Consider the following 15,350-nt stretch of genomic DNA (forward strand, 5'->3'; position numbering starts at 1 on the left):
CTGTGCCCGGGGGGGGGGGGGGGGGTCACAGGCGTTTGGGGTGTTGGCACAGCTGGCAGCCTTTACAAATCAATGACAGGCTGACAGAGGAAAGGAGGGTATTTCTGCCCCCCCCGGGTGTCGCAGGTCTGACCCGGGGCTGGCAGCCGGTACAATCGATGTATTAATAAATACAGAGCGGAATTACTTTTTTATATCTGCCTGGAGTTCAGCTTTAACTTTCTTGTACACTTGTCCCGGTTCTGCCAGAAAATGCTAACCCCCCTGGCTGCCTGTCTGAATACCTGAGGATCGGTGACCCGGAACAATCGTTACCGGTTGGAGAGAAGTCCCCAATCCCTTCCTCTGGGCGCGTTTTCCGGGTCAGCGACTCGGAGGGTATCAGATCCGGATCATCATCAGCGGGTCAGCGACTCGGAGGGTATCGGATCTGGATCATCATCAGCGGGTCAGCGACTCGGAGGGTATCGGATCCGGATCATCATCAGCGGGTCAGCGACTCGGAAGGTATCGGATCCGGATCATCATCAGCGGGTCAGCGACTCGGAAGGTATCGGATCCGGATCATCATCAGCGGGTCAGCGACTCGGAGGGTATCGGATCTGGATCATCATCAGCGGGTCAGCGACTCGGAGGGTATTAGATCCGGATCATCATCAGCGGGTCAGCGACTCGGAGGGTATTAGATCCGGATCATCATCAGCGGGTCAGCGACTCGGAAGGTATCGGATCCGGATCATCATCAGCGGGTCAGCGACTCGGAGGGTATCGGATCTGGATCATCATCAGCGGGTCAGCGACTCGGAAGGTATCGGATCCGGATCATCATCAGCGGGTCAGCGACTCGGAGGGTATCGGATCCGGATCATCATCAGCGGGTCAGCGACTCGGAGGGTATCGGATCCGGATCATCATCAGCGGGTCAGCGACTCGGAAGGTATCGGATCCGGATCATCATCAGCGGGTCAGCGACTCGGAAGGTATCGGATCTGGATCATCATCAGCGGGTCAGCGACTCGGAGGGTATCGGATCCGGATCATCATCAAGGTGGTCAGCGACTCGGAGGGTATCGGATCCGGATCATCATCAGCATTTCTCCCGGGAACATTAAAAAAAAACTTCAGCAGACATTTTTTTTTTTTTTGTGCAGAGCGATTTTTTTTTTTTTCCCCCTCCTTATGTTTATGTCGATTGTTCTTTGAAGTCTGGCGGAGAAAATCTCAGCTGATGTTACTGAGGCATGAAAACGACAAAGACGTCACTAACAGCCTGGGAGATCTGCACATCGGAACCATCCCGTCTCACATAGACGCTTCTAGGGCTCCGCCCCCCTCCCCCCCCCCTTTATAAAAAATGGGGTGAGATGACTTCCATATAAAGAGAAGGAGATATGCGATTCATAGGAGGCGGGGATAGGGAACGTGCGATCGGTATTTTGTTTCAGGATAAATTCAGAATCAATACTAAATATGGAATTGTGAGGAATCATTATTTTGTACCCATTAAATGAACATTAAAATGTGCGCCGAGTCCCACCAATGAGCGCCATTTATCTGTTCCCTATTGGTGAGAGCTGACCCCCAGACAAATCACCCCCTACTACACACACTTCAATGATCGATATGCCAAGGGGGGCTGCATTCCTACTAGTTACATTGCTCGCAGCTATCCCTATGGACTACAGAACCTCTCCCTACTATGGTATGGAAAAGAGGGGGGAGGTGTTTTGTAGTCCTCTGCCTGTGCTGCATTATTTTTCAGTTACACTGTTCCCAGTTATCTCTGTGAACTACAGAACATCTCCCTCCTATGTTATGGAGAAGAGGCGGAGGTGTTTTGTAGTCCCCATGCCCGTGCTGCATTCCTATTTGTTACATTGTTCCCAGCTATCCCTGTGAAATACAGAACCTCTCCCTACTATGGTATGGAAAAGAGGGGGAGGTGTTTTGTAGTCCCATGCCTGTGCTGCTTTCTTTTCAGTTACACTGTTCCCAGTTATCTCTGTGAACTACAGACTACAGAACACCTCCCTACTATGTTATGGAGAAGAGGAGGAGGTGTTTTTTAGTCCTCTGCCTGTGCTGCATTATTTCCAGTTACATTGTTCACAGTTATCTCTGTGAACTACAGAACATCTCCCTACTATGTTATGGAGAAGAGGAGGGAAGGTGTTTTTTTAGTCCCCTCCCTGTGCTGCATTCTTTTCAATTACCTTGTTCCCAGTTGTCTCTGTGAACTACAGAACATCTCCATACTATGTTATGGTGGGGAGGTGTTTTGTAGTCCTCTGTCTTTGCTGCATTCTTATTAGTTACATTGTTCCCAGCTATCTCAGTAAACTACAGAGAACCTCCCTGCTATGTTATGGAGAAGAGGTGGGGAGGTGTTTTGTAGTCCTCTGCCAGTGCTGCATTCTTTTCAGTTACATTGTTCCCAGTTATCTCAGTGAACTACTGAACATCTCTCTAGTGCGTTATGGAGAATAGACGAGGGGAGGTTTTTGCAGTAACACCGCTGCTACCCAAACACATGAATTGACAGCACCAGGGCTTGTGCGAGCGAGATAGAGTGCCCCTCCCCCACTAGCGGAAGCCTACCGATTAATTCTTAGGGTTGGGTGAGGCTTAGGGCCCCCAGGTGCCCACAGCGCATCATCGTGACCCCCAATCGTCTCCTGTATGACCCTACTGGGGATTTTATGTCCTTCCCCCAGGGGGCCCTGTCAGCTAGGCTGTGCGGGGCCCCATGATTTCTAATGGTGGCCCTGAATATCCCATTCACTGCTTTATAAATAAGCCCCTATGTATAGTTACCATCTACAACAACCCGACCCCGCAAGAAACAGAACTCAATTTTGATGATCCCATGTGCAGCAAAGCATTATGGGTAAACCTCTCCTGGACTACTCCACCTAGTCATGCCCTATAGTCTGTTTTTTCAGCATGAAGTCACCAGGCTGGTCTTTCCAACCCTATCACCATTAATCCACTCTATCACCATTAATCCGGCTTAAACAAAGGTCACTCGGTCTGAAGTGGACGAGGAGATGTGATCACAGGGTGTCGTCTCCCATTAACAATATCTCTGCAGATAACTTATCTACTCACCAAGAACACGATCGATTCTGGAGTATTGCTCATTATCCCACTAAATTGCTAAAACAGACACTGAGACTCCACACAGGAACCATCAACCAGGACTTGCTGGACCCTGAGTGTGGGGCCGAGGCAGTGGAGCGCAAAAATACATCCAAAGACACGTCTTCTGGGGTTCCCTTATAGAACGCAATGATCTGAGGATGTAGGGTGGTTGGAGTCTAGGTGGACAATCCAGGATGGAGAAAGGGTGGACTCTGGGTGGGTGATCTGATGATGGAGGAAGGGTGGACTCTGGGTGGGTGATCTGATGATGGAGGAAGGGTGGACTCTGGGTGGGAGATCTGAAGATAATGGAAGGGTGGACTCTGGGTGGGTGATCTGATGATGGAGGAAGGGTGGACTCTGGGTGGGTGATCTGATGATGGAGGAAGGGTGGACTCTGGGTGGGAGATCTGAAGATAATGGAAGGGTGGACTCTGGGTGGGTGATCTGATGATGGAGGAAGGGATGGACTCTGGGTGGGTGATCTGGGGTTGGAAGAAGATTGGATTCTGGGTGGGTGATCTGATGATGGAGGAAGGGCGGACACTGGGTGGGTGATCTGATGATGGAGGAAGGGATGGACTCTGGGTGGGTGATCTGGGGTTGGAAGAAGATTGGATTCTGGGTGGGTGATCTGATGGTGGAGGAAGGGTGGACTCTAGGTGGGTGATCTGAGGATAACGGAAGGGTGGACTCTGGGTGGGTGATCTGATGATGGAGGAAGGGTGGACACTGGGTGGGTGATCTGGGGTTGGAAGAAGACTGGATTCTGGGTGGGTGATCTGATGATGGAGGAAGGGTGGACTCTAGGTGGGTGATCTGATGATGGAGGAAGGGTGGACTCTGGGTGGGTGATCTGATGATGGAGGAAGGGAGGACTCTGGGGGAATGATCTGATGATGGAGGAAGGGTGGACTCTGGGTGGGTGATCTGGGGTTGGAAGAAGATTGGATTCTTACTGGGTGATCTGATGATGGAAGCAGGGAGGACTCTGGGTGGGTGATCTGATGATGGAGGAAGGGTGGACTCTAGGTGGGTGATCTAGGGTTGGAAGAAGATTGGATTCTGGGTGGGTGATATGATGATGGAGGAAGGGTGGACTCTGAGTGGGTGATCTGAGGTAAAAGGAAGGGAGGACTCTGGGTGGGTGATCTGATGATGGAAGAAGGGTGGACTCTAAGTGGGTGATTGAGGTAAAAGGAAGGGAGGACTCTGGGAGGATGATCTGATGATGGAGGAAGGGTGGACTCTAGGTTGGTGATTTGTGGATGGAAGAAGAGTGGACTCTGGGTGGGTGATCTGAGAATGAAGAAAGGGAGGACTCTGGGTGGGTGATCTTGGGATGGAAGAAAGGTGGACTCTGGTTGGCCAATCGGAGGATAAAGGAAGGGAGGACTCTGGGTGCGTGATCTGATGATGGAGGAAGGGTGAACTCTAGGTGGGTGATCTGAGGATAAAGGGAGGGTGGACTTTGGGTTGGATGATCTGATGAGGGAGGAAGGGTGGACTCTGGAAGTGTTTACTTGGAATTGATAGAATGTATAAAGTTTTTAGTTAAAAGTGTCCAGCCTGGTATAAAAAAATCAATGTATGCCTTGTCCCTGCATATACAGTATATACAATATACAGGTATATAGATGGCAACTCACACTGGGGACAGCTTCTCACTGAGGCACCACTCATCATTGTGTCTGCAACCTGCGGCCTGCAACCACCCAACCACCCCCCCTCACCACCACTCATCACTGTGTCTGCAACCTGCGGCCTGCAACCCCCCCCCCCCATGCAATCACCCCTCACCACCATTGTACCATCACTCTCTCACCCTCCATCACCAATGAGGCCACAGCCACCCACCTTTCCACCACTGCACAAACACCACCGTGTCAGTACCCCCTCACCCTCCATCACCACTGTGCAACCAACCCTCTCAATACAACTCCACCAGTGGCACCCTCACCACCTTTGTGCCAACCCCCCCTCTTACCACCACTGTGCAAAGAAGCTGGTACACCGTGCTATAGGGGCCTATTTATAAATAGGGGGTCTATAGGGGTCTATTTATGAATAGGTCTGTAGGTGTCTATTTATAAATATGGAGTCTATGGGAGACTATTTATAAATAAGTCTATAGGAGTCTATTTATAAATAGGGGACTATAACAGTCTATTTATAAATAGGGGGTCTATTTATAAATAAGTCTATAGGAGTCTATTTATAAATAGGTCTACAGTAGTCTTTTATTAAATACGTCTATAGGAGTCTATTTATAAATATGGGGTCTATAGGGGCTCCATTTATAAATGGGGGGTCTATAGGAGTCCTATCAGGTGTGTTACATGCACATGTGTAGACAATGAGTATACTGGCAGGAGTATGGAGCAGGATGATGATCTCATAAGTCTGCTGCTGCTCTTTTACTGTCCAATCACAAGTTGGGAGGCGGGGAGGTGACCTAGCTGTGCTGCTTAACTGCAGTAGAGAAAATCAGGTCACATACCCAGCTCAATATCAGGGCTGGGTGGACAGAAAAACAAAACCAGCCAGAATAGCTCCCACGTATGCCTTTAATTTGCGTTGGTTAAATGTACAGACGGCTCATGCAGAGATTTACCAGCCACAGTCTTCAAAGATGACCTTAGCCGAAAACCTGTCATCCTCCCCGTGCCCCCTGCACCCTGCAGAGAGGATGAAAAACTGAAGATCCTCCATTTAACGTTTCCCCAGCACAGCCCTCGGGTCTTCCTATGACCTCTTCATTAGCTGCGCATTACAATAGCGTCAGCGCCAGCATTGTCCTCTCCATTACCAGACTGACACAAGCTAACGAGGCCTCCACTCCCCATACAGATATCTCTTCTCTGAGAGTCAACAGGCCTGTACAGGATGCTCAGACACCTCCATCTATCTCTTCTGCAGATTGGAAGCCATGGAAGGCTCTCCTGATGAAAACTTACCCTGACATAAGATTTTTCCTACTCCCTCTTTCAGCGGCTGATAAAATGGGCTGTGAAGAAAAGGTCACACTCCCAACGACCACCGGTGTTCAGTCCTTACCACTAAAGGCTCGTTACGTCAACCTCGTCGGGTGAAAAAAAATTGTTATCTTTTTGAAATATAGACATCAATGTAAATTTATTCAGATATTCTTTCTAGTGCGACAAATAAATAATGATTCACAACGCGACATGTACGTCAGAAATGTGGAATGTTGCAATTTGTGTGCCATATGTAGCACCCTCCTAGGCAACGCTGTATCTTGGCCTAGGCGGACAAGGCCCAGGCCTTGGGCGGCACTTTGCAGGGGGGCAGCAAAAAAGCTGCCCAAAACAGCCTCCTCCCAGCTCCTGCACGAAAAGAGTCCCTCTACGCTTTAAGTGTACACTTTTAGTGTAGTGCCAGTCTTATGGGGCGGACTGGGCCAGGGGGCAGGGTCCAGGAGGCAAATTGGTGCTCAGGTGCTGCTCATGTTGTCTGAATGTTCACACTGGTCCAATAGTACAGGGCGTATTGGACAGTGGGAGGAAACCTGACAAATGAGAGCACAGGCATAGTTACAGCCCTGGCCATTGGAAGAGGAAAGTGCCTCCGTGCATGCTGGGTGACTGTATATATTCCAAGTGCACATGTGCTCAGGGTCTTTGGCTGAAGAGAGGGGTCCCGGAGTAAAGGGGCGGCTGCCCCTCCTCTATACAGGCTGCCATGTGGCCTCAGGTGGTCGACCTGAGGGCCTGAAGTTAGAGAGGAGCTGAGCCCAGATGTCCTGCAAAGCTGACTGGAAGGGAGACACTGGAAAGGGTCTGATTCCTACAGTGAGTACAGATCGGTGTCATGGGGCCTGTCCTGCGAGGGCCATCCCTTCAGCTAGTAGAGTCAGTGGACGGGTGTCAGTCAAGGGGATACTAGTGAGCAGGGGCGTCGCTAGGGGATACCGAGTCTCTGCAGGGGTCCCCAAAGGGGAGGGGAGGCTCTCTGGGGACCCTTATGTAAGTGGGGGGCTCTCTGGGGACCCTGATGCAAGGGAGAGGCTCTCTGGGGCCCTTGTTTTAAGGCAGAGGCTCTCTAAGTACCCAGATTTAAGCGGGAGGCTCTCTGGGGACCCTAATGTAAGGGGGGCTCTCTGGGAACCCTGATGTAAATGGGGGGCCCTCTGGGTACCCTGATGAAAGGGGGAGGCTCTCTGAGGACTCTGATGTAAGGAGGAGGCTCTCTGGGGACCCTGATATAAGGGGGGGGGGGCTCTCTGGGGACCCTAATATAAGCGGGGGCTCTCTGGGGACCCTGATGTAAGGGGGCTCTCTGGGGTCCCTGATGTAAGTGGGGGGCTCTCTGGGGATATATATACACACACACACACACGTATATTACTGTATATACATGTGTATGCCCGCCCAAGCGTATGACTTTCTTTACTACGCTGCTATGGGCTCTAGCCCCAGATCTTTTGTAGACCTAGCAACGCCCCTGCTAGTGAGTATCCTGAAGATAAAGTAGTTGCTTCAAGTCTGCTGCTAAAGCAAGCAAAAGGACTTATTTCTTCCATAAAAGTGTCAATATGGTTTAGCAGAGAGCCTACTTCCACAAGTACAGTAACCTGGTGAGGCCAAGTTAGAGTTGTCCTCATCTGTAAATAGTTCCATTTGGCATATCCCACTAATCCCTTCTCCCATCCAAGTTCCAACAATAAGTACAAAACCAAATACCCTGGACTGTGTATTGAGTAACGAGCAAATGGGAGTAAGGATGGATGTGTAAAAATCCCCTGGTGACTGTAAGCCAGGTAATCAGTGGGAGGCCCAGGGAAGTCTACACACAGCAAGTCCTACGGGGACAGTGCTACACATATAATTAAATGATTGCATATATCTAATGTTTAATGTTTAAACGTTTAATGGGCACAGTGGCAGCGTTTGGCACAGTGGCTGCAATTGATGGCACAGTGGCAGCATTTGAGGGCACAGCGGCAGCATTTGATGGCACAGTGGCAGCGTTTAAGGGCACAGTGGCAGCATTTGAGGGCACAGTGGCAGCGTTTGATGGGCACAGTGGCAGCGTTTGGGCACAGTGGCTGCAATTGATGGCACAGTGGCAGCATTTGAGGGCACAGTGGCAGCATTTGAGGGCACAGCGGCAGCATTTGAGGGCACAGCGGCAGCATTTGATGGCACAGTGGCAGCGTTTAAGGGCACAGTGGCAGCGTTTGATGGGCACAGTGGCAGCGTTTGGGCACAGTGGAACCGTTTGATGGCACAGTGCCAGCGTTTGATTGGCACAGTGGCTGCGTTTGATGGGCACGGTGGCTGCGTTTGATGGGCACAGTGGCAGCATTTGATGGAATAGTGGCTGCAATTAATGATTTTTTTTTTCAAAAAATGTTTGCACCCCCCCCCCCCCAAAAAAAAAAAATTTTGAGCACCAGCTGCCACTGAGCGTGCCATTCTCAGCGCTTGGACTACCTCAAAGTGCCTCTAATATTGCACCTCTGTGTACTGAGTTACTGAGTTACTGAGTCTCTGGTACCATAGCGTTTGGAACTGTTAAGCCAAGAACCCTACCGCTGTTCTTCACGTGTTTTGTGTTACCTTCATTCAACCAAATAATAATTGTGCCACTATACTTGGTCTCGTTCCTTCTTCATCGGGTACCAACTAACTGGCCCCACCTACATGTATGCCAAGATCATTGGTGTCATGCAGATGGTTCTGCCAAGTGGTGTTGGAATCTTTGGCCAATCAGCCACAGCTCAAGAAGCTCCATGCAACTTCTGGACGAATCCTAGGCTTCCTTGAATCCCTGGCTGAGAATGGCTGCTCTGAGTTCTCACACATGACATGGCCTAGGGGTACCTCTGTTATGTTAAACTAAGCGAAACAAATTAAAAGCAACCTTCTGTGAAATTTGTGGTACTACACATCCCAGCATGTTTTGTGACCTGGAGGCCGACAGACTGCTGCTTGGGCTTTTAGTTCCGAATCAAAGGTCTTAAAAGGCTTTTTTTTACTTTTATGCAAGCAATCAATCACAGATGAAACACGTGTCTTTTTTTTTTTTTTTTTTTTTTTTACAAATGTAAAACACGTGTCTTTTAGTCCTTTTATTAATGGTACAATTGTATCTGTGAAACATTTACAGCCAGACAATAACTGTGCGAAATTCGGAAGAATCTGAAATCAACTGTCGCAGATCATGATGCACGTAGCTACAGACTTCAACTGAGTATGGGAATGCCTGCAGCACAAATGATGTGTAAAGTGTAAATAAATATAACAACTAACCAGAATGAGCTTTCCATCAGTTTACACCGAAAAATTACAATTTCCTGTCATTTTAACAGAACTGCACTTTGTCCTACTAAGTAATCCCAAGAATAATATTTACTAACAATGAGACGCGCTAATAATTATGGAACGAACCTCAAGAATGAGCTTTGAGAAGCTAGGAAACGTCTTCAACGTTATAGAACAAGTCCGAATGAAAGGTAACTAACTACTGCCAGATATACCATGGCCCGGACAGATGAGAACCTTCACAACATATTGAAAATCATTTTGGGGTGTATAATATTATTATTTATTAACAATGAGACATGCTAACAATTATAAAACAGAACTGAAGAATGAGCTTTGAGAAACTACGAAACCTCTTCAATGTTACAGAACAAGTCTATGTATAGGTAAATAACTAACGTTAGATACACCAGGACCTGGACAGATGAAAATCTTCACAAACATATAATTTTGGGTGTATAATATTATTAGTTACTAACAATAAGAAGCACTAATAATCTTGAAAAGAAGTGGTTTGGATAAGCTCATCCAAACATCTTCAACATTACAAAACAAGTCCAGTTGATGGTGATTACTACTACTAGATATGCCATGACCTGGACAGATGAAAACCTTCACAAACTACTACTAGATATGCCATGACCTGGATATATGAGTAACTTTAAAGACATATTGGCAGTTATTTTGGGGTGTATACCCTAAAACTGGTTGAAGAATAGTTCTGACACTCATTAGAACTGAAGAAGGTGCTTAGATAAGCTATGAAACTATGAAACTTCTTCAACAAGTCCAGTTAAAGGTAACTCCTACAAGGTATACCATGGCCTGCATGCATGGGAACCTTCACAGACATATCGGCAATCATTTTGGGGTGTACAGATACTCCTCGTTTAACAACTTACCTCTTTAAAGACCACTCGGACTTACGACCAGCTCTCCCCACCCTAACAACGCGCTTTACCTCATTGTATTCTACAGTACAGTACAGAATTTTTGTTTGTGTTCTGTACTTATGCAAATTAAAACAACGTTATTGAGCTGGAGTATTGTGTTTAGACCTTTTTTTTCACGATACAGTACAGTACAATAGTTAAGAATGCTTAAAATATTGATTACTCGTGGCTCCTCGTTTAACGACCGATTCGTTTAAAGGCCTGGTCGTTGGATCGGAACCTGGTCTTTAAGTGAGGAGAGCCTGTATATCCTAAAACTGGTGCAGGAATGTTCATGAGACTCATTAGAACTGAAGAAGTGCCTTGAAGAAGATACAAGAGGTCTTCAGCATTACAGAACAAGTCCAGTTGAAGGTAACTACTACTAAGAATGCCATGGCCTGCATGCATGAGAACCTTCACATTCATATTGGCAGTCATTTTGGGGTGTATACCCTAAAACTGGTTCAGAAAAAGTTCTGACTCATTAAAACTGAAGCAGGAGCTTAGATAAGCTATGAAACGTCTTCAACAAGTCCAATTGAGGGTAACTTCTATTACATAAACCATGTCATGGACAAATGAGAGCCTTCACAGACATATTCGCAGTCACTTTGGGGTGTATACCCTATGATTGGTTCAAGAAATAGTTCTGACACTCATGAGAACTGAAGCAGGAGCTTAGATAAGCAATGAAACATCTCCAACAAGTCCAGTTGAAGGTAACCACTATTAGATAAACAATGACATGGACAAATGAGAACCTTCACAGACATATTGGCAGTCATTTTGGGTGTATATCCCAAAACTGCTGCAGGAATGTTTCTGACACTCATTAGAACTGAAGACGTGCCTTGGAGAAGATACAACAGGTCATTATAAAACAAATCCAGTTGAAGGTAACTACTACTAAGTACACCATGACCTGCATGCCCAAGAGCCTTCACAGATATATTGGCAGTCATTTTGGGGTGAAAATCCTGAAATAGGACCCGGACAGATGCACATCTTTACAAACATATTGACAATTATTTTAGGGTGTATAAAATTATTAGTTACTAACAAATAAGAAGCACCAGTAATCTTGAAAAGAAGTGGTTTGGAGAAGCTCCAAAATATCGTCAACATTACAGAACAAGTCCAGTTGATGGTGATTAACTACTACTAGATACACCATGCCCTGGATGTATGAGAACCTGCACAGATATATTGGCACTTGGCAGTCATTTTGGGATTGTATACCCTAAAGCTGGTTAAGGAATATTACTGACTCTCAATAACCCTGAAGCAGAAGCTTAGATAAGCTATGAAACATCTCCAACAAGTTCAGTTAAAGGTAAATACTACTAAGTACACCATGGTCTGCATGCATGAGAACCAGTAGTAGAAGGTAACTACTGTTAAATAAACCATGACCTGGATAAATGAAAGCCTTCACAGATATACTGGCAATCATTTTGGGGTGTATATCCTAAAACTGGCACAGAATTGAATTGAACTGAAGACGTGCCTTGGAGAAGATACAAAAAGTCTTCAGCATTACAGAACAAGTCCGGTTGAAGGCAACTACCACTAAGTACACAATGGCCTGCATGCAGGAGAACCTTCAAAGACAATAATAATCTTAAACAATACTGTGCAAAAATCAGGAATTCATTCCGCTAGGGAGTGGAGGAGCCCTTACGAAGTGTGGGGCCGGGTTGTAACACGTTAATATAAGTGTGAAAGTGTTTTGTGTTGTTAGGAAATGAGGCTATGTTTTGTCTAGTGGCCAATAAATATGTCAGGCTGAATCCTCAATGGCGCTGGTTGGAAAGCAGAATGCGCCAGGCGATAAAATTTGTTGCCTTGTCAGATCATGAGAGCTTCATTCAACGACTTGACCCATCTGGTCTGTTATAAAGACAATGAAGCTTAGACAAGTGACCCCTTGTACATAGAACCCTTTCTACTTGGATGGTGTTCCTGTATATGAAAAGGTTTTAGCCACTGACATGCTGCATGTGCAATCATTGTTTCTCTGGCGCTTTCTATACCAGACCCTATATGCTTAAAAAAAACACCAAATCTATGAAATACCGACCCACTCTCTACCATAAATGACTCACTCTTTCTATAGATGAACATTCCTACAGCTCTCCACACATATAGGAGTGTAACCCCCCCCCCTTCTATAGGGGATTGGACATATGTCTGGGACTGCTATTCAGGATGGAATTGAGGGGACAAATCTAATCTATAGATGGGGGGGGGGGGGGGGGCTTGGGGCACTCGTATGAAGGTGATGGACCAAATCTATAATTACCTGGATCTCTAGATGATAGCGCCTTTTCTATAGGTGACTCTCCTATTCTGCATGCGAGAGACCAGTTCTAATGCTGATTACTGGCAGCGCTGCTGTCAGCACTATCATAGCCAGGCCATCTACAGATCTATAGGTGACTGGACCAGGTATATAAATGGCTGACCACTCATAAGGAATCCTCTATAGATGACAGAAGTGTTGTAATAACCAAGCCATCTAGAGATTCATGGGTGAGTGTCCAAACTGTATAAATGACCACTCATATAGGTGATGGAAGCAATAGCATAGCCAAGACATCTACAGATATATAGGTGAGTGACCCAACTCTATAAATGATTGACCACTCATATAAAGTGACCCAGGATAGTTCGTGGAAGAACTTTCATAGCCAAGCCATATACAGATCTATAGGTAGGTCACCCAGTACTGTAAATGAGGAACCATTCATTTCAAAGGGACCCTCTATAGGTCATGGAAGCACTGCTATAGCCAAGTCATCTACAGATGTATATTGTAGGTAGGTGGCCCAGTTCTTTAAACAAGTGACCCGTCAAATAAAGGAATCCTCTATAGGTGATGGAAGCACTGTCATAGCCGAGACATCTACAGATATATAGGTGAGTGGCCCAACTCTATAAATGAGTGACCACTCATCTAAAACAATCCTCTATCGGTGATGGAAGCACTGACATAAAAGAACCATTCACAGATCTACAGGTATGTGGCCCAGTTCTATAAATGAGTGACCACAATAAAGGAATCCTCTATAGATCATGGAAGAACAGTAATAACGGAACCATCTACAGATCTTTAGGTGGGTGGCCCAGTTCTATAAATGAGTGGACACTCATATAAAGGAATCTTTTATGGATGATTGAAACACTGTGATATAGGGATCATTCACAGATCTATAGGCAAGTGGACCAGTTCAATAAATGAGTGACCACTCGTATAAGGAATTTTCCTTTAAATGTTGGATGCAATCTACAACAGCCTGGATTTATAGCTGACGCTGCCTTTTCTATAGGTGACCCTCATACTCTACAGATCCTGCGTCTATCGGTGTCTAAGCACTGTATTAACTGAGCCATCTCCAGATCTATAAGTCACTGGCCTAGTTCTAAATAAAGACAATCATTTATATAAAGCCCACCCTCAACATGCCCCTTGACCTTACTCTGACCATTTCTATAGTTCTCAATGAATGGCTTCTTGCACCAGTAACTGACCCTTTTGTAGGTGATCTGACCTCTCTATGGGTTAGCTGAACCCTCTATGGTTGAACTGACTCCTCTATAGATGAACTAACTCTCCATAGGTGCACTGATCCCTCAATAGATGCACTGACCTCTGCATAAGAGAAATTATCCCTCTATAGGTGAAAAGACCTCTCCATAGATGAACTGACCCCTCTAGAGATGAACTGACCCCTCCATAGGGGAACTCACCCCTCTATAGAGGAAATGACCCCTCCAAAGGTGAAAAGACCCCTCTATAGGTGAACAGACCTCTCCATGGGCCAACAGACCCCTCCATAGGAGAAGTAACCGATCTATAGGTGAACAGACCTCTCCATGAGTGAACTCACCCCTCCTTAAATGAACAGACCCTTCTATAGGTGAACAGACCTTTCCATGGGTGAACAGACCCCTGCATAGGAGAAGTAACCCCTCTATAGGTGATCATGACTGCTCTTCCTCCAACCCTGCAGGAGAACTTCACAGCACAGAAACTTTCCATCAATGCACATCTGTACCAGCACCCCTTCCCCCATATGAAGCCCCCACGGGTCCTACCTTGAGTCCAGTGTGCCCACAAGCCAATGTCCAGCCAGGCAGTGATCAGTAGGAGTGAGTACATCCCTGTGGATCTGTGATCAGTCCCCAGCACTTTGTTGATTTGGGGTCCCCTCTGTCCTTGGGATGCCCCCATGAGTCCTGTAGGATGGTCTGAGCAGTGAGTTGTGGCCCCAGGCTGCACACCTCCTTCTCTGTCTGATGGAGTTTATGGAGCCAAAGACTTTCCTCCTTTCCGGAGGGCTCTGAGAGGTCGGAGCTGCTTTTACTCTCAGCCTCCCTCTCTCTCTCTCTCTCTCCCTCTCTCTCTTTCCCTCTCCAAACTTTCTCACCCCCCTTCACTTGTCACTTTCCAAACTCTGCGCAGCCTGGGAGCGGAGGAGGGGGCGCAGCGACACCTGCCGGCCGACTGCAGGCACTGCACGCCCCATTCATATATATTGGTAGAGCGATGTCCGACAACATCAACCTGAGCTGATTAGAAAACTCCTTACATTTTCACTATGAGACTTTATTTACAAATGTATGTAAGCTTACACATGATTTTGGTACAAATTGTCACATGGAGATGTATTGTTTGGATCACTGACTTCTTTTTATTTTCAAGTGAAGGAATTAGAGAGAAAAAAATATTTTAAAATGTATGTCAGGGCAAAAAAAAAATAAATTATATCTTTATAAATATAAACATTTATTTTAATATAACATTTAAAGAGCAAATTAAATTGAAATGTAAAAAATAGATACAAATATTTACAAATATATATACATTTTTATAAATACAAAAAATGTATACATTTAAACATTTATTTATTTTTTATATAATATATAAATAAATATAAATTTAAAAAATAGATACAAATATTTATTAACAAATATTTTATAAACA

The 15,350-nt window shown here is 46.0% G+C and overlaps 1 protein-coding gene across 1 annotated transcript in view; it reads right to left on the reverse strand.

Annotated features, from left to right (window-relative positions):
* The window catches only part of ROR1 (receptor tyrosine kinase like orphan receptor 1), a 345,454-nt gene extending 330,700 nt beyond the window's left edge, over positions 1–14,754 (reverse strand). The window contains exon 1 of the mRNA XM_073593811.1: positions 14,462–14,754. Coding sequence (XP_073449912.1) covers positions 14,462–14,597 — 136 coding nt within the window. The 5' untranslated portion in view covers positions 14,598–14,754. The remainder of the gene's footprint in view (positions 1–14,461) is intronic.
* Between the last annotated feature and the right edge of the window lie 596 nt (positions 14,755–15,350).

This window comes from Aquarana catesbeiana, linkage group LG07 (assembly GCF_042186555.1).
Source record: "Aquarana catesbeiana isolate 2022-GZ linkage group LG07, ASM4218655v1, whole genome shotgun sequence".
In the NCBI taxonomy this organism is placed as follows: domain Eukaryota; kingdom Metazoa; phylum Chordata; class Amphibia; order Anura; family Ranidae; genus Aquarana; species Aquarana catesbeiana.